We start from the raw sequence: 27252 nt of genomic DNA on the forward strand, positions 1-27252 counted from the left end.
ATTTAAAAATATAGTTGTAATTTGTAAATGTGTTATAGTTCTTTTGGAATAAATGTAAATTTTTTTGATAAAATGCATTAAAAAGTCCATTACATTGCAAATGTAAAAATACAAATTAGAATTGTTTTTTTTTATTATTATTATTATTATTAAAATTAAGTGTAACTGCAACATAAACATAAAAAAAAAAACATTACAAAAAAATAAAACCCTGTGAGGACTGTGCCTCTTCGCTTGAGAACAGTGTTTATACGAACAGCTGCTCACACACACGGCATCACTGAATCACCACATCAGCCGTCCGTACAGTCACTGCTGATGGGGTTTGGCTGTGGTGTGTAGCGCAGATACTTCTTCCCGGAGGGCAGGTCTTTGGTGTAAACTCCAGCGGGGAAGAGCGTCATGGCCTCCTGCTCAGGGATGCTGGGCGGCACCATAACACTGTCTCCAGGCTTCAGACAAGAGCAGATGTGAGCGTTACTCATTACACACTGATGGCAGGAACACACAGACTCCAAACAGACCGGGCTTACCCGCCAGTCCACAGGTGTGGCCACACGGTTGTGTGCCGTTAACTGTAGAGAGTCGACCACACGGAGAATCTCATCAAAGTTACGTCCCGTTGTTGCAGGATAGAGAATGGACAGCTTCAGCTTCTTATCTGGACCAATCACAAATACCTGAATGAAAAGTGCACATGTTAAGAAATCAGTGCAGGTGATGGCTCTGTCCAAACCAATGTCCCTACCTTTTCAGTTATGTTACACTGATATCTTAAACAGTAAACCACCAAACCAAGCAGGTTGAAATGCTGCTTAAATACCCAGGAAGCAGCATCACAGGAAAACAAATGTGATCTCATTCCATTGTCTCACAAATTGTGGTGTTGTCTGCAGTCATCAAGCTCTAACATTCAGTTTTTTTACCGTTTCACTGTTTGTTCAAACTTTATATTCAGTGTCTTTAACTACTTTGTAATAACATTTAAATTAATTATTGGATAAAATTCACTCATTGAGTACATACTGTACATGTTTTTACATTGTACTTTTATTTTAAAAACACCTACATCAGATGTTGGCTTAGCTTTTTTTTTGCATGGGAGCAGGAGCCGGATGTCTTGTGTGGAGAGCCACGCCTTCTGCCTGGTCTGTGGGGGGTGTCGATCTCCTTCCAAAGGCACATGGATGGAGTTGTTGAGACTTCCCCTGCTGCTGGTACAGTACGGACCCTAGCTCGGGATCCAGGTGAATGAGGATAGGGGCAGATGTAAAACCCTCTTTGAGTCATTGGAATGCGTTAGCTGCTTTGGGGGCCAGAACAGAGACTTGGGCGAGGCTTGGAGAGATGTGAGCAAGGCTGTTAGGAGACTGTAGATGTTGTTATAGCCCAAGAACTGGATGTTAGTCTGATGGAATGAGAAACAGCTGGTGCTCCCTCAGCTTTTCCAACACCAGCCCTACGTGGTGATGATGTTTGGTCTGGTTCTGGGAGTACACCAAGATATCATTGATGTAGACCAAGAAGAAATGGTGAAGGTACTCGCGGAATAACGAATTCATAAATCTTCGGTATTCATAGTGGCCTGAAGGAGTTACAAAAGAGAACTTACGTTTGCCCCCCTTCCGGATCTGAATGAGGTTGCAGTCGCTGTGAAGTTTGAGATCCGTAATGACAGCTGCTCTTCTTTTCAGGGATGCCAGGACGGAGGGGAGTGGATACTTCACTGTGTAGTTTTTTAGAGCCCAGTCATCAATGCATTATAGTAATCCTCCATCCTTCTCAGCTGTGAAGAAGCAGCTTGAAGCAGCGGGGTAAGTAAAAGGGTGGATGTGATTCTGAAGTAGCGCTTCAGGGAGAGATAACGGGTAGATTTTCTCAACGATGCCACAGTCCCATGGCAGGTCAGATGGCAATTAAAAGGCTTGTTGGTGCCAGAAGACACTGAAGTGGGACTATTCAGGAGGGATCTCTATGGATGTTAGACTGGCAAGGCTTTTGATGGTTGTGGTCCCAACTACTAAACTGGAGGTCTCATGGATTTCCGAAGTCAATAGGGGATGAGGAAGATTAGGGAAACATCCAGGTAAATAATCTTTACCCCACTTCAGAACGCCTCTGGTTGACCAGGATAATACCAGTGAGTGCTGGATGAGCCACGGGCATCCCAGAATGATCTCAGCTGTCGACTTCTCCAGAACCAGGAGGATGATGTTCTCAGTGTGCAGATGATGAATGAGACATCGGCTCAGAGGTTTCTGACTATAGAGTGGATGGAGAATGAGGTTTTACAAGGCTTTTTGCGAAGGTGGAGCTGGTGGCAGAGTGCCCTGGAGATGAAGCTGACCTGGAGTCGACAAGAGCTGAAACAGGTACAGAGAGGTCAGCAGCAGTAAGGGTCACGGTGGTGAACAAAGGTGAGGATTCATTTTTTTGCTTATAATCAGTGATGGAGTCACACCCTTGGCGCAGATGAAACTGCTGCTTGTTGGTGGATAAATAAGTAGGCTCACACAGACCACAATCTTGACAGGAAAGATATAATATAATGCCTTTACAGGACCTTTTCGATGGAGACAACAATTGAGATCAACAATAGAGATCAAAGATGGAGACAACACCGGAGACAATGATAGAGATCAACGATGGAGATCAGTAATGGAGTACTGAGAGGTAAGTTCAGAACAAACAAGAGTCTGTATGCTTTTGGACACCAGACACTGACTGATTGGAAATGCAGGGTGTTATTGAGTCCTTGATGTAGCTGTCATTGTGACAGGTGTCTGTGGTTAGAATTTGGATGTATTTGTAGGGAAAGCTGGGCGTGGATGTGACAACCTGCCTCCAACCTTATCCGTGTCCAATTTCAATAGCAGCGCAAGTGTTTTACATTACATCATGAAAACAGTAAGTACAATGTACCTAACAATTTACATATACATACACAGTAAAGACAACAAATATAGTTTTTATTGCTGCAAAAATATCAACAAGCACAAAACAAGGTTTATACTCTTTTCAGGTATGTGTAAGTGAAGTGAGGTGAAGTGACATGTTGCCAAGTATGGTGACCCATACTCAGAATTTGTGCTCTGCATTTAACCCATCCAAGTGCACACACACACAGCAGTGAACACACACCCGGAGCAGTGGGCAGCCAATGCTGCGGCGTCTCACCTTAGTCGTGGTATTGAGGGTGGGGAGAGCGCTGGATATTCACTCCCCTCACCGACAATCCCTGCCGGACCTGAGACTCGAACCCATGACCTTGACCTACAAGGCCATTTTTATTTTTAAATTTGCCGTTTTGAAGCTTTTATTTATGTGTGCAGTTCACTTACACATCGCGCGCTGAGCGGCATCCCGGTCTGATCCTTCTCCTCCGGGTCCAGCATGCCCAGCATCTCGACCAGATGCCTCTGATCATCAGCTATGATTGGGAAAGGAAACTTGCTTCCGGCTTCCGCGTTATTGTAAGCCATGATGTCCTGAAATCATCCGTCGAGACTCATTAGCATGTCACACAGAGAGACACACTTCAGACTGAAAGAAGCGAACCTTGCTCCAGCTGTGATGGTCTTCGAGGCTGTCGACGGAGAGCGCGATCAGCTTGACATTGCGTCTGCTGAACTCTGGACTGAGTTGAGCTGCTCTGCCGAGTTCAGTGGTGCAGACAGGAGTGAAGTCTCGAGGATGAGAGAACAGGACGCCCCAGCTGATGGAGGAAATAAACACTCAGTTCACTCATGGGGAATGGCATGACTGTGGAAGCCCAATACTGGCACTTAAGAGAAAATAATCATGCTTTGGTCAATTATAATTATGACTTAAAAAGTTGAAATCATGACATACTAAGCCATATTTATCAGATGAAAAGTCAGATTTTTTATCTCATAAATATGACTTAGTATGTTAGAATTATGACATTATTTAGCAAAGCATTATTTTCTTTTCTTGTGGCAGAAATGGGCTTTTATACAATCATAAACACATTTTAACATTTCACAGCATTTATTTGCGTTAGGTTTCAGAATCATAGGGTGTCTAACTCTAGCAAAACATTCAGCATAAAAGGGTCTGAAATCACTGACCGCACAACTCAGTGCCTGAACCCTTACCCTAACCTCAACCCTAAAGCCAAGTCTTGACCTTCAAACAGAAAGTGAGGACCAGTCAAAAGGTGACTCACTTTGTCACTTTTGACTCTGATGGTCTAACAGTGATCCTCACAAAGATAACTATACACACTCAGACTGTGACGAGGAGTCAAGGAAACTGGGATTCAGATCCATATGTGGTTTATTAAATAATAGCACCAACAGTACACAGCAGTAAAGGCAAATCAGCAATAAGGTCATAACAGGCAAAGTATTGGGGCAGGCAAGCAAACAAACAGAGTCAATATTCAGGTAAATATCAAGATCAAAAAGACGGCAGCATTAACAGTCTGAAGGGTCAGAACACTGGAAAAACAATGGAGGGAAAACCACTCAACATTGTTAGCCATGGCCAAACCTGTGCTCAGCGTTAAAATAGCGTTCATAACAAAGAGTGTTTTTGTCGACTCTGCTCTTTATGTGTGTCAAACTCTGTCAGTGTTTTGATGTAGATGAAGAGGTGGTAACAGTGGTGTCACGACAGCCTGACCTACAAACACAGTCACCATACAGGAATAGACAAGCTTTGACCATGTACGGTTTTATCAAAGCTGCCTGACTCGCACATGTTGTCCATTGTGAGGACATTACGAGAGAAACGTGTGTTATATCCAAGCCACACAATTCACAAACAACCAATACTGAATAAGAAGAAGAACACAGAGGAGGAGAAAAGAGTTATTGTTAGATGTGACCTCAGGAAGTGACTGTTGAGAATAAAACTGTATATTGTAATCTTATGATGAACAACACATTAAACAAACAAAACTCTCTCATATCACAAACATGATCTCATCACTTACGAATCCCCGAGAAAATCATGCAGTTTCAATCTGCCAAAAGTGGAATCGGCTTCGAAATTGGGAACGATGTCTCCTAACAGCATCCCCGGCATCCTGCAGCATCTCTCTATCTCTCTCTCTCTCTCTGTTTCTCTCTCTCTGTCTGTGGTGCATGTTGGGAAGTGTGGTGTGGTTTGGTGTGTGGGAGGGTGTAAGAGAGAACTTGATTTGCAAGCATTATTTCTCTACACATATGGTGATTTACTGGAGTTCTCTCACACATTACAGTTTTTTACAAACCCAATGACCAGCACCAGTTTCTCAATACTAATGTCACTCTTTCTAAACTCTTCACACAGTGATCACACCATCAGTCTATGTGGGATAAACTGTGGATCATTTATCATTGTTTTGGCACAAAACACATTCAATGATGACATCTTTCAAATGACATGAATGGATTTATCAAATACACACAAACAGTGAAACTCTATGAACCTACAGGCCAGTTTGTACATTTAAAGAAGACCTATTATGCCCTTTTACACAAGTCTTGATGTTGTTTTTGTGCAACTAGAACAGGTTTTTCTGCTTGAATGTTCATTGATGATGCTGGTCTGGTCATGGGAGATGTTGTGAGGCTGTTGTTGGTTTAGAAAGATTGATTTTGTGGGCAAGAGAACAGTGTTTGAGATGTTCTTGACACGTTTGAGTCTGTAACAATCTAACAAAAACAACCATTTCACATGTGGCTTCATTCATTACTAATGACAATCATGCAGAAGGGTTCAGTTACTGTAGAAACTTTCCCAGCACTATTAAGATGGTTCAGCTTGACTTTAAAATGTTGATTTAGTGAGTCTACATGAGTTGGAGCTGATGGAGATTGTTTGAAGGATGTCAGATCAAATAATGTATAGTTGATGGACATTGATTTTTCAATTGTTTATCGCATTTTCAGCAGGGTTTCATCAGAATCATTTGTCGTTGTCTTAATGTGAGCTATATGTGTCATGTTTCACATGTATTTATGTTCTGATTGGACTCTTATTTTGGTAGTTGTGTCCCTGTTGCCACTTCCTGTGTTTACATCCTGTGTTGTATTGGTTTCCATGGTTTTTGATTATTCATCACTCCTGCGTCTTAAATTTATCGTCTCTGTGGATCCTGTGGTTGTTCTTGTGCAAACACATACTCTATTCTCTTTGCTGGACCCCAATGTGACAATATGGTTGGATGTTGACTTTAAGACGTTTGCAGTTCATTTAAAACTTTATATCAGATATATGGCTTGATATATGGCTCAAGTCACTGCCTCACTGGCACTGAAAAATAATGCAACCAAGGTTATGTGAGGATTAAGATGTATAAACCCCTGCTTTGCATACAATATCTGGAAAGATAAGAAAAAACATTCAAAAGTACTGAGAGATTCCCAGTGTCCTCTACAGATACTCCTCTATTCCACGAGCAGGAGAAGAATCACTAGACAAATGAGTTTTAAAGCGTTAATGCAACCAAACATGAACAATACATGACATCATGTGACAAAGGGTGTGGATCAGACAACCAATCAAAACTTTATCAAACAACCAATAAAAACTTTAAACTTTCTGATCTGGTAACTCTAGCACTTTCAAACAAACTTTCATACAACCCCCACTTTAAAACTTTTAATGGATGATTGACAAGATGCTATTCTAATCCTTTCTTGTCTTTAACAAGCTGTTAAAGCAACAACACTGAATATATAACATACTGTCATTACAAGCACAAACACCAATGACCAGTGTTCTTGTAGCTCAGACAGAAGACCATGATGCTCCGGGAATGCATAAATTAACAGAATTCACACTTGAAATGCAATATTTGTTTGCAACACTTTGGCTAAAAATATGCATATATATAAATTCAATATCAGAAGTATTCCATACTGTTAATTTATAACAATGTATTGAAATGTTTTGCTTATTGACTTTAATTTAGTAAATCTGCAACAACTAACTCATGTCAGACTTATTGTCAGCATCTATAAAAGGCACCTTTGTATTGTTGCATTCATCCTTTCATCCGCTGGTTTATTGTGTGATAGGAGCTCTTGATGTTGAGCAGAGTCACATCTCCATTCACTCAGAACCGCAAAAGAAATGTGTTTATTGACATGTACAGAGATAATCAGCATCATTCCTCTAGTCTTCAGTGTCACATGATCCTTCAGAAATCATTCTGATATGATGATTTGATGCTCAAGAAACATTTATGATTATTATCAATGTTGAAAACAGTTGTGTACTTTTTCAGGATTCCTTGATGAATAGAAAGTTCAGAAGAACAGCATTTATTTGAAATATATTTTGTAACATTATAAATGAAAACGTTACTGTCACTTTTGATCGATTGAATGAATCCTTGCTGAATAAAAGTATTAATTTCTTTAATTTATTTTCAAAAAAATTAAAATTCTTTCTGATCCTAAACTTTTGAATGGTAGTGTATAATATTACAAAAGCTTTGTATTTCAGATAAATGCTGTTCTTTTGAACTTTCTATTCATCAAGCATCATGAATCTATTTTCTGATAATAATCTAAATATTTCTTGAAGACTCATCATATTAGGAGTAACGATGCTGAAACTTCAGCTTTGATCACAGGAATAAATTACTTTATAAAATATATTCAAACAGAAAACAGTTATTTTAAATTGTAATCATATTTAACAATATTACTGTTTTATTATATTTTTAATTAAATAAATGCAGCCTTGGTGAGCAGACAAAACATCTTTTAAAAACATTAAAAATCTTACAGATTACAAACTTTTGACTGGTAATGTATAAAAGTCTCCATATTTTACATTTATTGGCTTTTTATGGCTATATTCAGATTAATATTTTAAGAAGTCCTGAAACCACATTATGCTCATGCTGTATAAAGTGCCTGTCATTAATTGGTGTTGATGATTAGGCAATATTTGACAAAAATATTGAAAACAATCTCTAATTCATTAAATTAATGTATTTTTATGCATTCAATGCTTTATATCTGTCTTTAAAGCACACAGAATGATAGATTCAAAGACCCAGTGATAAAATATTTGAAGACAGTGAAACTAGTAATCCTTTATACTTATTCTATATACTTTTATTTTGGTGGGCTGTCATGAAGAGTTTCAGAGAGGAGTCTCTCGGTTCAGTTCTGGAGGATCATGTGGATCATCTATCCCATTTATTCATACGGTCGGTCCACAAACAGCCAATGTGTGACTGTAAATGACCACAAAGACTCATTAACGCCCTTTTTTCAAACCACTCAGATTAAGGAGCATTTCTCTCTTCATCTGCTCATGTAGATTCAATGATACAACAGGAAAGTGAACTTTTCAAACAAAAATAATCACTCTTAAATTTATATCTATGATATTATTGACAAATGAAACAGAAGATTATAATTGCTAAAAGAAATAAATTAGACTAACAGAGCGAGTGAAAGACACACAAATGCTGTTAACTGGTAAAATGTTTAGTTGTTCTGAATATAAGAGACTTTATCCACAGAACAAAGACAATATACTGTAGATCTGAGCATTAACAACAGACAGACACATAACTAACTTATAAAATAAACAGAATAACAAAAACAAAATTCTGTGCATATTATTTAAGAGATATAATGTAAATGTTCAAAGTAACATGGACTTTATATATTTTTACACATTTATGTGCTATACTTAACAATCACGTTTATGATTAGACATATTTTAATCATTATGGATGAGTTCAATCCAATCATTATTATATTTGTAGGCCTGATACTGAAGAGCCTAAAGATTTCTGCTGACAGACTCATCTGAGCTTCTTCCTCCTGTTCCACCTTTAAATAAAACTAAACCATCATTTGATTGAATACTAAAGCAACATTAATCATTCAGTATCACATGTTTCTGATGCTCATGCTAAAACAGCTTTATTTAACTGTAAAGAGTCTCTTCCGTCTGTATGAAACACATTTACACATTAATCACACATTTATTTCTCCTCATAGACACAGTAGAGACTCTTCTGTGGATCACCTGATGATTTCTGCTCCTCTCATGATCATTTCACAGATCTTCATCTACAGAAGGAGGAACAGAAGAGAAAACAATCAGTGTTCAGTGGATCAAAATAAAATTGAGTTACTATTAGTTCCTACAATCTGAACAAGTCTATTCTCAGACTGAAATGATTCACTTCTACTGACACAGTTAATAAAGCAGGTGTTGTTGAATAAAGCTGTGAAAGTGTGATTTTGTTCTCTTTCCTCCTTTGTGTTGAACATTTTAATAACTTCACATTTTGTTCTCACACAAACCCATTAAAGCTTAATGATGATTTCCTTTCATGAATATCTGAAAGGTTTGTTCTCATATCAGAGGAAAATGTCTTTAATATCACAGTGATGTTTCCTCACCTCAGGACACAGTTTGAGTCTCGTAGCACGTCACTGAGCCGCTTTGAGTCTCCTATCTTATTCTCTCTCAGATCAAGATCTTTTAAAAACCGCAGTGCTTTTGAGTTAGTCAAAGACTGAGTTAAAGAAGAAACATCTGTAATGCCACAGTACTGTAGACTAGAAAGACACAAACAGAGGAAGAGAGATCATCTTACAAACAAATCATGAATGTGAAGAATTTTACACAAATATAATGTGAACTCAGACTCATTGTGAGATATTGAGTATAAAGTGTTTTAGTTTAAACTGTTGAAGTGATTTTCAGCATTTTGATTCTTGGCTGTAAATGCAGTGAATCCATGATAAATCCCAAACACTGAAACTAGCAGTTATAATTAAATTCACTGAGTGGCGCTGTGGAGCGAATTCAACAAGTTTATTTTATTATCACATAATGTTGTCATCTGCCTCGTGAAGATTAGAATTACTTTGATGAAAATAATCTTACTAAACGGAAGTACTTTTGATCAGATGAATTAATGAAACTGAGTTATCATAATATCACCAGCACAATGAGAAATCACATGAAATCCAAACACAGTCGAATGAGGAAAGACAGCCGTCCATCACTGCATTCACGACAGGTAATCACAGCTGTACCTCGAGTGAGCCGAGAAGATAACTGATCCGATAGCAAAATGATCTCGAGACATGTGCTTCCTTTAGTTTCATCGAGGGAGACAGGTTTAAGATAACACAAGAAAACACAAAGTGCTGTTAGAAACTTCTCTCAGTTCACCGTCTATCTTTGTGTCTCTGAACGTCTGTCAGTGTTTTCTCACCCGACCCGCACATATGGATATTAATGTTTTTCTCAACATGAACATGTGAAACAATATAAACATGATAACCTCAAATGTTCGAATGAATTTTTTTTTTTAAAAATGCCCATCCCTACAGTACATCTAAAAAAATTAAACAATTACTTACTAGATTAAAAAAAAAAAAAATGTGACCAATCGCAAATAAATAAAATAAATAGACTTCAATCTCACTGTAACTGCTGTACAGTATAATGATACTAACTGTAGTTTCTCCAGCTTGAATCGTGGGTTCTTCAGTAGATCACTGAGGTTTTTCACTCCAGAGTCTCCTAGATTATTCCAGCTCAGGTTCAGCTCTCTCAGGTGTGACGGGTTTGAGTTCAGAGCTGAAGTCAGAGCAGAACAACCTTCTTCTGTCATATCACAGAGGCTTAAACTACATTAGAGAGAGAGAAAGAGAAAGAGATTTGATTTTGAAAAAAGCTTTATTACAAATACACCATAAACCCTTAACACAAATGGGTTAACCAAACCATACAATCAACACTAGCACATTAGCAATTGATAATAATAATGAATCTTAAAACTCTAGAAAAAAACCAAAACACCTTCATGTACTGCACACAAAGCACCATGGCTACACCATATTTGCTCAAAAGTGGAAAGATCATTCATTGCTTTATAAAACTGAAAGTCAACCAACACTCTTGATTTAATAAAAGATACAAAACACAGCATAACATCATCACTAGACTTTTGTTCAATCTTGTTTTTACGACTAATATACATAGCCAATTTAGCTTGTCCTAAAACAAAATTCAACAACTGACAGATAAAACGTTTTTTCTGGAAATATTTGAAACCCAAAATGACCGTTTCCATAGAAAACCCTTCATTAAATTTAAAAAACAATTCTTTTAACTTAATAAATAAAGGCTCTAACCTAGTACAAAACATAAAAGCATGAAACACAGTTTCTCTTTGCATACAAAATGGGCATTCAGGACTGACTTCTGGATTCAACACAGAAATAAAAGAATTCACAGCAATGGCACCATGGAGAATTCTCCATTGTATATCACCTACGCTCTTTGATAATGGTGGTCTATATAGAGATCTCCATTCAGGTTTTACATCGTTGCCCAGTTTAAGAACAGAACGCCATGGTGTGTCAAATTTTCTGTCAAAAAGCTTCTTATTAAACACTAAAACACATGCTCTATACAGTTTTTTCCTACAAGAAACCCAAGCACAAAGAATCACATGAAAAAAAATTAAAACTGTCAGCAAGATCAGGCTTAACAACTAAACAGGGAAAAGGATCCTCAATATCAGGAAAAAACACTCCCTGTAAAGAAGTCCTTCAACAAATGGTCTTCAACAACTGTAAGACATGAATTAAGTTTAACCAAAAACTGAGATAACAAACGAACAGATCTAATTCCCAAAACCTTGGATGTTGCCTCCACACACTTAAAATAAGGTCCAGTTAAAGTCAGTAAGTGTTCCAGAGTGGAAACCCTAGAAGCCTGAAGGGAGGTACTAAACCCTGGTAAGTTGCAATGTGTCGTCATGTGCAACCGGGCCCCACAGATCAAAGGTTCCTGTAGCAGCCAGTAGAGAGAGTAAGAATTATCAGTCTTAACACGAAAGAGGCTCCACACTTTGAACAGATTCTGATAAAAAAAAACGGCAAATCCGATAAATCCAGTTTCCTAGGGGCCATTAAAAAGAGGGATTTGACCAGTCCAAAACCTCCAAGGGTACGCAAAATTGTGCAGCTGATAGCACGCCAGCTACAATCTGTTGAGCTGTCCAAAAAACGCTGCAGGAACTGTAAACGAAAAGCAGCAGTTCTACTTTGCAAGTGAATTAAACCTTGCCCACCTTCTTCCTTGGGGAGGTACAAAACACTCTGTGGGACCCAATGTAATTTGTCCCAAAAAAAGTTCACAAGAACCGCTTGAACTTCAGCTAAAAATTTTGGCGAAGGGTCAACACATGCCAACCTGTGCCAAAGCCACTAAATTATTAGCAATGAGAGCACGCCCTCTATAAGACATGTTTGGTAATAACCATTCCCATTTATCCAAACGTGCTTTAACTTTGTCCAACACCTCCTCCCAATTTTTCTGTAAAACACTGTCATCTATTAAATAAACCCCTAAGTATTTTATACCTCCCTTACTCCAACACAACCCATCCGGAAGGCAAGGTTTTCCATCAATCCATTGTCCTAACAAAACAGCTTCACTTTTTTTCCAATTTATTTTAGCAGAGGACAGTGCTCTAAAATCTTCAGCTAGGTTAAACAAAACCTGTACATCGCTTTGCCTAGTGACAATCACTACAATATCATCAGCATAGGCTGACAAACGAACATTTTTGTTACAATCTGTTAAACACAAACCACATAAATTATTCCTTATTTGCTGAAGTAGTGGCTCAATAGCCAAGGAGTACAACATTCCAGATAAGGAACAACCTTGTCTAATCCCTCTAAGAACCTGAAAAGGAGCACATAAACCACCATTAATTTTTAGTGTACTCTCAACGTCACTATAAAGTACTCTTATCATGTCCACAAATTTTTGGGAAAAACCAAAAGCTGCCAAAACATTCCACAAATAAGAGTGCTCAACTCGGTCGAAGGCTTTCTCCTGATCTAAGGCCAGCAAACCACAATCTAACTTTAACAAATTAGAGACATAGAAAATGTCTCTAATTAAGGAAACATTATCAAAAATAGATCTACCAGGGACACAGTAAGTCTGGTCCGGATGGATAACCTGATCCAACACTCCAGCCAATCTATTAGCCAATGCTTTGGAAAGCAGTTTATAGTCACTACAAAGTAATGAGACCGGGCGCCAGTTCTTAATGTCAGTAAGGTCCCCCTTCTTTGGAATAAGAGTGATTACTGCTTTTCGGCAACTCAACGGCAACCTGCCCTTTGACAAGCCGTCATTAAGTACCTCTAGCAGATCCATTGCCAACTCCAACCAAAAAGTCTTATAGAAGTCAACTGGGAGGCCATCCACTCCTGGTGCCCTTCCTGACTCCATACTTTGCAGGGCCTTATGAAGCTCTCCCAGGGCCAGTACTCCTGAAAGAACCTCATTACCCTCCTCAGAGACTCTTGGTAAGTTGTCAAGAAAAACACTATCCACACAACACCCTGGCTCAATCTCACTACTATAAAGATTTTGATAAAAATTGACTGCTCTCTTACGAATTTTGGCAGGATCTGATGGTTAAAACTATAAAATCTATCCAGTCTTGCTGAAGACAAGTCATTATCACGCTTATGAACCCAAGTGTACTGTCTTTCATTCCCATTTAAAATCCTCCAAATATCACATAAATCATACTTTTTAATAATATGAATGAGACGATTTCGGGAAGCCAAATGAGGCTCCATATGATTTCTATCTAGATTGAGTTCAGTACAATTGAAGTCCCCACCTAGAAACAAAAAGTCCTCAGAGCAACAGTCTTTTAAAGTTGAACAGAGTATGTCCAAAAAAAAGCATTCTCTCAAAAGGTGTAGTTGGAACGTACACACAAATAAAATTTAGCGCATATCTTTCAAAAATTGCTCTAACTTTTAAGAGCCTACCTTTTACAATTTCATCCACCTCATAGGAGACTGGGCTAAAACTCTTTGCAAATAAAATAGCCACTCCCCCACTAACTGAGGTATTGTGACTTAACACAGTTGTTCCATCAAACTCTCTCGCCCAATCAACAGCACTCTTTAAATCACTGTTGTAAGGTGGCCGTTGACAGTGGTAAGGCAGGCAGCAAGAACAAGATGGAAAACTCTGAAAGTTCTTAAAGATGAATTTAATTTCCTTGTGGGGGCATATTCCAGACAGTGCAACTGGGTTCCAATCACCAATATTCCAAAACAATGATAACAAAACAAAAATAAAGAAAAAAAAAAAACAAAACAAAATAATATTTACATAGGAAACATAAAGTAAGTTGGCTACTGGCCCAACAGTCACACTCAGTTCCTCTCTCGTTTTGTCCAAACAATTACCCTTTTTAAACTTAAGGCTCCTCCCCTCAAATTCAAACAAACCAATGTCAAGGCCATTTCAATTACAATTTACATCATTTGTTTATAAAAACATGTTTAACATCAGCATTGAAATACAAACATTCACATCATCTTTATCAAAATCTATTTTCCCTATGAAAACCAATGAGAATCTAAAAAGACATGCAAACAATGTAATTTCCTTTAAAACATGCTTAATTCTTTAACTCCTCCTCCTTTGGGACGGTATAAATCTGTCTTCCTGTTTGCAGGCCCCTCCTATTAGGAAGCTCCAGGAAGAAGGTAAGACAAAAAAACTTTCATTAACAAACAAGTCATTAATTCATTCACCTTTTTCTTGTTTTATAGGCCAAAAGGCTAAGATGGACAAACATGGGTCACAATAGAATGTGCACCTTCCATTGGACACATGTGAGAAACAAACAGTGAATAAAATGATCTTAAAACAAACCCATTGTTTGGCTCTTTGAGTTGTAAGTTACAAACCTTATTTTATCACATTTTCTCCCTCCCCCCCCTCTGGATGGGATTAGTCCGATAGACGGGACAAGTAATCAGCAATGAGGTTTTTCTTACCTGGACAATGCTCAATGTTAAATTTATAAGGTTGCAGAGCCAGACACCAGCGCAGTATCCTCGAATTGCTACTCTGCATTGTTTGCATCCACTTCCAGGCTCGATGGTCAGTTTGCAGGGTGAATTCCCGCCCAAGTAGGTAGTACCGGAGAGAGTCAATAGCCCACTTAATCGCAAGGCCTTCTTTTTCCACCTTTGAATATCTTCTCTCTCTGTCGAAGAGTTTTCTGCTCAAGAACAGTACTGGCCTCTCACTCCCAGGCTCTCCTTGGGCCAAAACTGCTCCCAGTCCGACATCCGAGGCATCCACCTGCACAAGGAATCTCTTTGAGAAATCAGGGCCCTGTAAAACAGGCTCTTGACATAACACATCTTTTAGTGCTTTGAAAGCTCTTTCACATTCATCTGTCCAGTGAAACTTAGAAGGACTCTTCTTGGTTAGATCAGTCAATGGGGTAGCCAAAGAGGCAAAATGAGGGATAAAACGGCGGTACCACCCAATTAAACCAAGAAAGGATCTCACTTCTTTCTTTGTCTGTGGCCTTTGAATATCTTGGATACACTTAAGCTTCTCTACCTGTGGCTTAATCTGACCATGGCCAATGAGGTATCCCAAGTACTTCACCTCTGTTTGTGCCCACGAGCATTTGGTGGTATTAATAGTGAGTCCAGCTTTCTGAAGCCTTCGTAGGACATCACTAAGATGCTCTAGATGTTCCTGCCACGTTCCACTATATATCACTACATCATCTAAATATGCTGCTGCATATCGGTCACACCCAGCAAGAACACTGTCCATAAGTCTCTGGAACGTTGCTGGGGCTCCGTGTAACCCAAAAGACATTACAGTGTACTGATATAGTCCTGTGGGGGCACGGAAAGCAGTATATGGCTTACAAGAGGGGTCAAGGGGTACCTGCCAGTATCCTTTACATAGGTCTAGTGTCGTCATGTAATGAGCTTTACCCAGTCTTTCAATCAGTTCGTCTATCCGAGGCATTGGATAGGAGTCAAAGCAGGATACGCTGTTCAGTTTCCTAAAATCTGTACAGAACCTCAGTCCACCATCTTTCTTAGGAACCAGAAGTATAGGACTCGACCACTCACTTTGAGAAGGTTTGATGATTCCCATCTCCAACATCATTTCGATCTCCTTCTTTAGACTCTCAACCATCCTCTCAGGAACTCGGTATGGTTTCTGTCGGATTGGAGCTTCCTCTTTCAAGATGATGTTATGGGTGACCACTTGGGTACGCCCCAGTCTTTCCTGGAAGAGAGATGGAAAAGATTGACCTCTGCGAGTTGTTGCTGTTGTTGTTCACTTAAATGTGAATTAAGGCCAGAATCCTCCGCTGAAGGTCGTATTGGTTCCATCTCCAAGTCATCTTCTTCCTCCATGATTGACCGCACCATCAGTACCACTTGCTCTTTGGGTTCAAGTCCCCTCTCCTTGAATTCTCTCAACAGGTTAACATGAAGGATCTGTTTGGGACGCTTTCTTTCAGGACACAGAATCTCATATGTTACAGGGCCCAGTTTTCGGGTAACAACATACAGACCCTGCCACTTGGCCAACAGTTTGCATGTACCTGAAGGTAACAGTACAAGAACTTTCTGTCCAGGTTTTAGATCTCTTTCTCTGGCATGAGTGTCGTACCATACCTTCTGTTTCTTTTGGGCATTCTGTAGATTGTCTTTGGCCAGAGTCCTGTACGTCTCCAGCTTGTCCCTCATCTGCAACACATAAGAGATGATACTGCACTGGGCTGGTGTCTCTGCCGTCAACTCCTCTTTGAGCATGTCCAGGGGGCCTCGAACTTGCCTGCCATACAAAAGCTCAAAAGGAGAAAAACCAGTTGAACATTGGGGCACCTCTCTATATGCAAACAAAAGAAAAGGAATCCATTTATCCCAATCTTTACCTGTCTCAGCCACAAACTTTTTGAGCATGTTTTTCAGTGTGCCATTAAAACGCTCAACTAAACCATCCGTTTGTGGATGAAAGGGGGTGGTTCGGATACCTTTAATGCCCAGTTGTTTATATAGGAGTTTCATCACATTCACCATGAAATTGGTTCCTTGGTCAGTAATAATCTCGGAAGGTACTCCGACCCAGGAAATCAAGTCAATTAAACATTTTACAATATGTTTAACTTGAATGGATCGCAGAGGGTACACCTCAGGATATCTAGTAGCATAGTCGCAAATTACCAGGGCAAACTGATTACCTGTACTACTCTTTACCATAGGGCCAATTATGTCCATACCTATTCGATCGAACGGGGTACCAATGATTGGCAAAGGCTGTAAATAACTTCTGTCTGCCTTCCGGACAGGAGCTACGAGCTGGCACTCAGAACAGGTCTTACAGTAATTTTGTACATCCTGATACATTTTGGGCCAATAAAATCTTTGACTAATTCGCCCATAAGTTTTCTGCTGACCCAAATGTCCAGACCAGGGTATAGTGTGACCTAGATGTAAGATCATCTTACGCAGTTCAGTGGGCACAACCAATCTGGGACTCTCTGTATTTGCCATATACAAAAGATTGTCTTTTAGGATGTACTGATCCCCACCAAACTGTGATACACCCACAGGATTACCATCTACCTCACACACTTTTTGAAACAGGGGTTGTAAGGTAATATCTGACCTCTGCAACTCCTCAAAATTGTCAGGCACTCGCCATTGGGAATCTATTAAATCAGACTCAGGACCAGGGAGACATAGTGCAACATCCTGGGCCTTATCTTTTCCCTTATTTTTTTCTTGCCTTCGTTGTCTTTTACTCTTTTTAATCTTCCCCCCAGAACCAAACAAATCTGCATCGGCATTAGGAAGGGGCTGTAACCCTTTGGTTTGAGATCGAGTTACCACGGCACAAGTTTTGGGTGTTGCATTGATCAGATCAGTTAAAGAAGGGAAGTCATCCCCTATTACCACATCATATGCCAGGTTGTCAATTACCCCCACCCTCAGAAAAAAATGCCTGCTCATCGATAACCATAGATACATCAGCAGTTGGGTAGCTTTTTTCTTCCCCATGTACACATCCTAAACACACTGTATCCCCATAGTTTAACATTTCACAGTTCAATAAATGCCATTTCACCAAGGTTTGTGTACTCCCTGTATCCACAAGTGCTTGGGCAGGATGACCATTGACAGTTACTGAAATGAACATGTCTAGGTTTAACAGTGGATTTCAATAGTTCACTGGACCTTTCATCTCGGGGAACATAACACATGTTTGTTACCTTGGGTTTTCTCAAAGGGCAAAGAGATGCCTTGTGCCCAGGCTGTTGGCAGTAAAAACAAATCAAGGGCCCCTTAGCAGCAGTATAAGTTTTCCCCACTACTCCCACAGTCTGATCGTTAGGCTCCTCAATTTTACCCTTACCCACAGTACCTTTGTAAGTCCGCTGCGGTTCCCGATGTGCAGCCATATACCTCTCTGCCAATCTCGCAGCTTCCTCTCCAGTCTGGGGTTGATTTTCTTTAACCCAAGTCCTTACTTTATTCTCAGGTACTGCTCAAGAATGATAGTCTCTCCTTCTGTACCTTAACTCTTGTACAAACCTTTGATTCGATTGTAAGTCTCTCTGACACTCTCACCAGATGGCACTGTGAGACTCCTGAAGCGTTGGCGATAAGTCTCCTCCGTGACATTGTACTTAGCTAGTACTGCAGCCTTGATGTCTTCGTAGAAACCAGATCGTTGTTCATCCATCCCAGCATACGCTTCCAAGGCCTTGCCTGTCAAAAGAGTAACAACTCGGGCCGCCCATTCATCCATTAGCCATCCCCACGTTCTTGCGATACGCTCAAAGCAAATAAAAAAAACTCTCCACATCTTCCCCCTCAACGAATTCAGGAATTCGGGGTTCATGATATCGTCTATAAGGTACAGCTGGTGATTGGCTTATAGCTTGCATGCTATCAACTACAGGGTGAGCTTGAGATGAATGTATCATACCTCTTAATGGTGGTGGGTAAGTCCTTGGTGTAGGTAAGGGGTGATGAGTATGTTGGCTGACTAGCTCTTCAAATCTCATTCATTTCTAGGTTTCTGAAAAATGGTGGTTTTCAAATCATGCAGTTCATCAAACAGAATTTTCTCATTTCTTTGTTGCTGTCGCATGAAATTCCTCATTTCTAACAAAAAATCTTGTCCCATAACAACATTGTCTTTACCATCTCGAGGAGTACTTGCTGTCCCAGTCTTGGGTCTTACCACCGGGCCAGTCTCTTCATCTTGAATATTACCTGGATGGTGAAGCATGCTTGAAATGGCTTCCTCCTGTGCAGCAGCCCCAGTTCCAAATCACCACCCTGAGCTTCCACTGTATCCTCTTCTCCCTCTGAGAACAAAATAGGATGTGCTCTGGTAGTCCGTTGAGGACAAAAATGCCCTTTAGCAGTCATCTTACTACTTCCAGTTTTCTACTGCCAGTCTCCCCAGAAACGTCCATCCCACTTCTGACACCATTTGTTGTAAGGTGGCCGTTGACAGTGGTAAGGCAGGCAGCAAGAAAAAGATGGAAAACTCTGAAAGTTCTTAAAGATGAATTTAATTTCCTTGTGGGGGCATATTCCAGACAGTGCAACTGGGTTCCAATCACGAATATTCCAAAACAATGATAACAAAACAAAAATAAAGAAAAAAAAACAAAGCAAAATAATATTTACATAGGAAACAAAGTAAGTTGGCTACTGGCCCAACAGTCACACTCAGTTCCTCTCTCATTTTGTCCAAACAATTACCCTTTTTAAACTTAAGGCTCCTCCCCTCAAATTCAAACAGACCAATGTCAAGGCCATTTCAATTACAATTTACATCATTTGTTTATAAAAACATGTTTAACATCAGCATTGAAATACAAACATTCACATCATCTTTATCAAACTCTATTTTCCCTATGAAAACCAATGAGAATCTAAAAAGACATGCAAACAATGTAATTTCCTTTAAAACATGCTTAATTCTTTAACTCCTCCTCCTTTGGGACGGTATAAATCTGGCTTCCTGTTTGCGGGCCCCTCCAATTAGGAAGCTCCAGGAAGAAGGTAAGACAAAAAACTTTCATTAACAAACAAGTCATTAATTCATTCACCTTTTTCTTGTTTTACAGGCCAAAAGGCTAAGATGGACAAACATGGGTCACAATAGAATGTGCACCTTCCATTGGACACATGTGAGAAAACAAACAGTGAATAAAATGATCTTAAAACAAACCCATTGTTTGGCTCTTTGAGTTGTATGAGTTTCTTGTAAAAAAAGTAACATTAATATTTTTCTGTTTAATCACTTCATATATTATTGTTCTTTTTCTAACATCCCTTGCACCATTAACATTCAATGTAGCTAAAAGCACTTCATTCATAACTAACAAAAAAGAAAAAAAACCCATAGAGCCAAAAAACATCAACCTTCCTACTTGTGGAGTTAACAGACATCGTCATTCAGAGCATTGTTAATATTCCTCACAATTTTCTTCAAACGGTAAACTTCTTTATTGGTAAATAAGCCTTCTGCCATTAGGTCTTTTGCCTTTTCAACAAACTGTTTTAGATCAGGAAAATATTCCTGCACACGCACACCTCTTTTGTTTTTTGTTGACCTGACAAAAGCCTGATATCATCAAGCTCATAACTGCGACCCACAAACTCATTCTGAGAAAGTGTTATACTAGAGTCGGAAGACTCACCATCATCACTCTCTGTAATCTGATCCTCATCCACATCACTTTTTTTGCACATTTTGGCATTAAGTGCTTTGTTACTTTTCTTTCTTTTTTGGGGCATTTTGAAAATCGACTGCTCTTCCTCCACTCCAACACACACCACCTCACAAGCTTCTTGCAAAAGAACAGACGTATTCAGTGAACCGTTACCATGTTTCTCTGCATTTTCAGACCCCTGTGACGCACTGGCTACATTGTTAACGTTAGCACCTGAATTAGTTTCAGTATGGGCCTTACGTGAGGGCTGATGCGCCGAGCTCGACCCAGCAACAGCCTCACCTGCAGTCACCGACTCTGCGCTCGGACCCGGTGACGTCATCTCAACCGCACCGTCAACATCAACCACATCACCATTCTCAGAAATCACGTTCACTACACCTAATTCTTTTGCTGGTAATTTATCAGGACAATTCCGAATTAAATGCCCAAATTTACCACAGCCAAAACGCTTCATCTTCGAAGTGGTGACAAAGATAGCATACTCAAAAGTCATCAACTCTGAAATTCAAAGTCAAGTCTAGCTCACCGTCATCCTTGATAACCATATAGACGAAGCGTCTAAAAGAGACAATATGTTTCAGCAGAGGCGATTCACAACTGATTGGAATTTTTTTAATCGGAGAAACCAATTTACCATACCTGGATAAAGCCTGAATTAAAATATCATCGCTCACAAAAGGTGGAACGTTCGATAAAGTAACACGCTTAGCCGGCAACGCAAGGGGAAGAACAGGAACAAGTTCGTCACTAATAACTATACCATGTTCAACTAATTCATTAGCCTTATCAACAGTGTCAAGGAACACTACAACAGCACTATTCATTCTGGAGGCCGATAACACACTTTCATGCCCCACCACCTCTCCAATGGCCAGACAGCATTCTTCCACACCCACCGCGGACGCCACCTTAACAGCGTGTCGCCGCGTAAGTGAGTTTAGAACCTGCCCGCGTGGGGCCGTCATGCTTCCTCAAGAAACGGACAGCACACGGCCCGAAAACAGCAAACACAAAAAAACCAACTATAGATAAAGATAAAAAGACCAAAGAGAAAGAAAAAGAAAAGTTCTACTCACAGCACTCCACTCGCACTCACAGCACACCTCCGTCCACCCACGCTCAATCACACCGGAAGTGAGAGAGAGAGAGAGAGAGAGAGAATTTTTTGAATTTTTAAACCCTTTTATTTATACCAACAAAATTTCTTTACAAAATGGAATTTAAAATAATTAAAAAAAGGTTTTTATAAACCATTACAAGAAAATTCTAAGTGATTTAAACCAAAACATCTCCAAAGCACAACATGTTGTCAACAACAGAACACAACACATCTTTATAGCACCAGATGAAAATGAATTCCTCAACATTATTTGTGGACATATAAAAATTAAAATCAACCTTCAATCTGGCTTTCAGCATTCTGATAAACAACATGCTTGCATCACAATCAAGAGACCCATCTACCTTATTTCTCCTACTAATATAAATGGCCATTTTTGCTTGGCCTAAAACAAAATTAAAAAGCTGACATCTCTGTCGGTATTTCTGACTATATCTATATCCAGGAATAAACATCTCTTTAGTAAACACTTCATCAAACATTAAAAACAGTCATTGTAACAGTGCAAAAAAATGACAAAGTCTACTACATTCTGAAAAACAATGAAACACTATTTCCCTTTTCACACAGAAAGGACAATTTTCATTTACATTAGAATTAATAACAGAAATAAAAGCATTAACAGACACAATTCCAGGTAACACTCTCCATTGTAGATCCCCAACTTTTTTTGTCAGCAGTAATTTATATAGAGCTCTCCACACAGGCTTGACTTCCTTGTCAAGCCCAAAATGAGCTCTCCAGGGAGTATCCACTCTACCATTCAGTTTATCTTTGTTTAAAATCTTAACACAAGACATATACATGGATTTGCTTGTCATTGTGACCATGTTATTAGTAAGAGTTCCGTTTAACTCTAGCAAAGGACCAGTGCAGTTTTTAAAATCAGGAGCAAGAATTAATGAAGGGAAAATATCATTACTGTTGGGTTGACAATATCCATTACAATATTCATTACACAAGGAGAGTTCAGTCTTTACAAGTTCACTTTTCCAGTTATTAAGCAAGTGATTTACAGTCCTGATAGAACAGACCCCTATATGAGAGGCCAATTTTTCAGCGTTAGACAAATTTGGTCCCCTCAGATCAAAGACATGTTTCAAAGTAACAATTCTTGCTGAAATAAAACGCTGTGCCATAAAAGACCCAGTTAAGTTTTCTACATCAAATCTTGTCCCATACAGCACTGGTTCTTTCAACAACCAAGTCTTCAGAAAGTTTGAGTCTTCAGATTCATTAAAAACAAAGACTGAACTAGGCCCAAAATTCCACCTTGGCTCAATATAGCATGGGCCATGGGTCTCCAGACAAGGTTTTCTGGTCCAACAAGCAGTCTCTGTATAAACTGAAGTCTGAAAGTAGCACCTCTACTAGCGAGATGAATTAGTCCATGACCTCCTTCTTCCTTTGGCAAAAACAAAAGACACTGTGGGACCCCAATGCAAATGATCCCCAAAAAAATTAACTAAAACTGCTTGTATTTTTGCCAGCAGCTGTGGCGGAGGATCTACACACATCAAGCGATGCCACAACATAGATGACACCAAGTTATTAATCACTAATACACATCCCTAAAAAAAACATATGTGGTAAGATCCACTTCCATTTTTTTAAGACGTCCTTCGATTTTTTTCTAAAACATTGTCCCAATTTTTGCACACAACTGAATTGTCTCCTAAAAACACACCAAGATACTTAAAACAACCCTTAACCCAAGATAACCCATTTGGTAAAACAATCTTTTTTTCTAACTCAACACCAAAAGCTATGGCTTCACTTTTCCCCCAGTTGATTTTTGCAGATGACAAAACACTGAAATCATTTATACATTCAACAAGAATATTAATGTCATCTTGATTCTTAACAAAAATAACCACATCATCAGCGTAAGCAGATAGTTTAAAAACTGAATTACAACCAGGAAAGGTTACCCCTGGGATAAGTCTTCTTAGTTTATGTAGGAAAGGTTCAATAGCTAATGAATAAAGCATTCCAGAGAGAGAACACCCCTGCCTAATTCCCCTCTGAACCTTAAAAGGAGCACTTAAACCCTTATTTATCTTTAACAAACTCTCAATATCCCTGTATAAAACCTGGATCATGGCTATAAAACTTGGATTAAAACCAAACACTTTCAACGTTTGCCACAAATATTGATGCTCAACTCTGTCAAACGCCTTTTCTTGGTCTATTGAAATTAAACCAAGTTCACAACCCAAAGAGCTAGAGAGGTCCAAAACATCGCGAATTAAAATAATATTGTCAGATATCAACCTGTTTGGAACACAATAGGTCTGGTCTACATGTATAATTTGCTCCATTGCTTTTTTCAATCTCATGGCTAATACTTTAGATAGTAGCTTATAATCAGTCGACAGTAAAGCTACTGGTCGCCAGTTCTTAATCTCTTGCAGGTCACCTTTCTTAGGAAGAAGAGTAAGGATTGCCCTCCTGCAGCTTAGTGGTAAAAATCCTTTTTCAAGGCTGTTCATTAGCACAAGTGACAAGTCTTTGCTAATTTCTTTCCAAAAAACTTTATAAAAATCCACGGGAATCCCATCAATGCCTGGAGCCTTGCGACTCTCTAGGCTCTGCATTGCTGTGTATAATTCAGCTTCAGAGATTGGACCAGCCAGCTCTATGTTAGTCTCCTCTGAAACCTGTGGTAAGCCCTCATAAAAGGACTGCACCACTTCTAGTACCTCTTGAGACTCTTTCTTAAACAATTTTTCATAAAAATCAACAGCACATTTCCGAATCTCTGCAGATTCATGTAAAAGTTGTCCAGTGTTGTCTCGCAAAGAATGCATAAGTCTCTTTTGCCTATTTTTTCATTCTAGGGCGAAAAAAAAATGAGAAGGAGCATCCATTTTAACTACGTTTCGAAAACGTGAACGAACCAGAGCTCCTTGAGCAGAAAAACCTAACAGGTTAGACAAAGCTACTTTTTTCATTTTGAGAACTTTAAAATGTTCTTTTTCTCCTGTGGAGTCTGCCAACTCTTGCAACTCCAATATTTCACTCTCTAAATTTTTCATTGATCTGGTCATATCTTTTGTAACATTTAAAGTATATTGTAAACAAAGCTGTTTGATTTTACTCTTTCCTATGTCCCACCACTGCTGCAAAGAAACATATTCAGATTTTGTATTTTTAAAACCATCCCAAAAAAACCAGAGTATCTCTGAATACATTGTCATCAAGCAAAGCAACATTAAAATGCCAAAAAGCACTATTACATTTCACATCTTTGATAAAAATAGAACACTGAACAAGAGAATGATCAGAAATACCGACAGGATGTATTGAACAATTACTCAATACATTTGTTTGATTTTTAAAACAATAAAATCTATCCTGTCTAGCTAGAGACAGATAATTATCCTTAACATGAGCCCAGGTGTATTGGCGCTGAGAAGGATAAAAAATCCTCCAAATATCACATAAACCATTTGATTCAATTAGCTTGATTAAAAATTTTCTGCTAGGACCATGAGGTTCTATATGATTCCTATCGACATTTGCAGCAGTACAGTTGAAATCCCCCCCCAGGATCATATTACAGTCGTCAGAACAATTCCTTATCACATTGTCTAAAATGTTAAGAAAAATCACCCTTTCAGTTCCCACAGTTGGAGCATACACATTAATATAGATCTACTTTACATTTTCAAAGCAAGCGTTTATCTTCAACAACCGTCCCTTAATAATTTCCTCAATATCAACAGAAATTGGTATAAAATCTTTAGCAAACAAGATGCCAACTCCACCACTGTTATTGCTCTTATGACTAAGACACACTTCCCCATCCCATTCCTTCTTCCAGTCTGCTTCATTATCTACTGTACTATGTGTTTCTTGCAGGAATACCACATTTAGTTGTCTCACTTTAAGTAGATTAAAAAGAGCAGCTCTCTTCACATCCTCCCTGGCCCCATTAATGTTTAAAGATCCTAGCTTTACTTCACACATATTAAGTAAGTAAAAGCACTGGGACTGCCATTTAAACAAGCCAGAGAGAATAACACATAGGAAAGAGAGGAACAAAAAACAGTTAACCGTCATTAGCTATTTGCGATCTAACTTTGATCATCAATTTCTTGAGACGATAAACTTCCTGATCACTGAAAGTGGACTGATCAGACCTATCAGTGTTTTTCATAAACAACTTGACTGAATCAAGAAACATCTTTAAATCATCAACTCTAACTGACCTCATGCCTTTAGTGTCCTGTAAGAATGAACGGAGTCTAGTGAAAGGGTAAACGCTCTCTGAATCCACCTGTGTGTCAGCACCAAACTCACATACACTCTCCTGTGTGTCCACTGAACTCTCTTCAGACTGTGAACCGTGCGCTAAAATCAACTTTGATACTTTACTAGCCTGATCTGCGTTCGTCTTGTTGTCTAACTCTTTTCTTTTACTCGATTGTTTGGCCAGATCCTTATCACACACCACATTTTCCTCATCAAACAACGCTGATTCAGCTATTCTAGTAGCAATATGAACAATATTAGCGCCTACCTTTGGGTCTCGTTGAACTTCCAATTCAATTTGCTTACTTGTTGACTCCTCCATAACTTCCTTCTCCAGATTTCTAGCATCACTTTCCTCACTTGTAGTGCGTGTATTTCCTTGTGTTGTACCTGAAGTGCCGGCTCCGCTTGTGCTTGGCTGTTCCACCACATTAGCGGTTGTCTCAGCCAACGTTACCCTCTCCGGGCACGAACGAATCAGATGGCCTACAATTCCGCACCCAAAACATTTCATCAACTCTGATGTTACATGTACGGTGTAATCATAACCATCAATCTTAAACTTAAACACCAAGTTCAGCTCCTCATCACTATTTTTAAGCACCATAAGCACCTGCCTCCTAAAAGACATAAGATGTTTTAAATGAGGAGATTTACAACTCATGGGGATCAGTTTAACCGGAGTTACCAGCTGTCCGTGTCTCTGTAACTCTTTAGCCAAAATTTCATTTTTAAGAAAAGGAGGAACATTAGAGATGATAATCTTTTTAGCAGGATTCACCAACGAGAGAACAGATATAAATGTACCTTGAATTACTACTCCATTCTCAATTAACTGATTCGCTTTATCAATGTCATCCAAAAAAATCACAACAGCGCCATTCATCCGCGAGGCTGATCTAATGCTACCATAACCAACTTTTTCGCCGACCGCTAAAACACAATCCTCTACCGAACAACCGGCCGGCGGAGACAGCTTAATAGCGTGCCGGAGCGTGAGCTCAGACAAACCGAGCTGAACGCCCGCAGCCATGCTGCAGCCGCTGCTCTACAAACAACTCACTAAAACCTACACTAAATATCAAAAAAAAGAAAAAAAAAAGAAAAAAAAAAAAAGAAAAAGAGAAAAAAGATAGAAAACTCACTCACACTACCACGCGCTCTCCACGCTCAGTCTCACCATTCACTCAAAGAGAGAGAGAGAGAGAGAGAGAGAGAGAGAGAGATTTGATTTGATTTTTAGAAAAAACTTTATTACAAATAACCAGAAAACAAAATACATTATTTTACA

The 27252-nt window shown here is 39.2% G+C and overlaps 2 protein-coding genes across 4 annotated transcripts in view; both read right to left on the reverse strand.

Annotated features, from left to right (window-relative positions):
• Window positions 1-170: 170 nt before the first annotated feature.
• On the reverse strand, window positions 171-5066 carry LOC125250825 (peroxiredoxin-6-like). The gene is made up of 5 exons (XM_048163607.1): window positions 4961-5066; window positions 3559-3715; window positions 3342-3488; window positions 534-680; window positions 171-452 (listed from the first exon to the last, which is right to left on the reverse strand). The coding sequence occupies exons 1-5, from the start codon at window positions 5050-5052 to the stop codon at window positions 294-296; spliced, it is 702 nt and encodes a 233-aa protein (XP_048019564.1). The 5' UTR covers window positions 5053-5066; the 3' UTR covers window positions 171-293.
• Window positions 5067-8077: 3011 nt separating this feature from the next.
• Window positions 8078-27252, reverse strand: part of LOC125250797 (NACHT, LRR and PYD domains-containing protein 4-like) — a 43278-nt gene continuing 24103 nt past the window's right edge. For 2 of the 3 annotated variants that reach the window (XM_048163570.1, XM_048163569.1), the window contains 3 exons: window positions 10458-10631; window positions 9390-9548; window positions 8078-9053 (listed from right to left, as the gene is read on the reverse strand). In XM_048163570.1, coding sequence (XP_048019527.1) covers window positions 9050-9053; window positions 9390-9548; window positions 10458-10631 — 337 coding nt within the window. In that variant the 3' untranslated portion in view covers window positions 8078-9049. The remainder of the gene's footprint in view (window positions 9054-9389; window positions 9549-10457; window positions 10632-27252) is intronic. The other variant, XM_048163571.1, reaches the window with a different exon arrangement.

Source organism: Megalobrama amblycephala, linkage group LG17, assembly GCF_018812025.1.
Source record: "Megalobrama amblycephala isolate DHTTF-2021 linkage group LG17, ASM1881202v1, whole genome shotgun sequence".
In the NCBI taxonomy this organism is placed as follows: Eukaryota; Metazoa; Chordata; class Actinopteri; order Cypriniformes; family Xenocyprididae; genus Megalobrama; species Megalobrama amblycephala.

Excerpts from the sequence above, each read along its gene's own strand:
- LOC125250825 (XM_048163607.1), bottom strand. The coding sequence starts at position 5,052 with ATGCCGGGGATGCTGTTAGGAGACATCGTTCCCAATTTCGAAGCCGAT. Across the intron at positions 3,716-4,960 it reads CATGATTTTCTCGGGGATTC|CTGGGGCGTCCTGTTCTCTC; the intron begins GTAAGTGATGAG and ends TTCCTCCATCAG. Across the intron at positions 681-3,341 it reads TGCCGCTCAGCGCGCGATGT|GTATTTGTGATTGGTCCAGA; the intron begins GTAAGTGAACTG and ends CTTTTCATTCAG.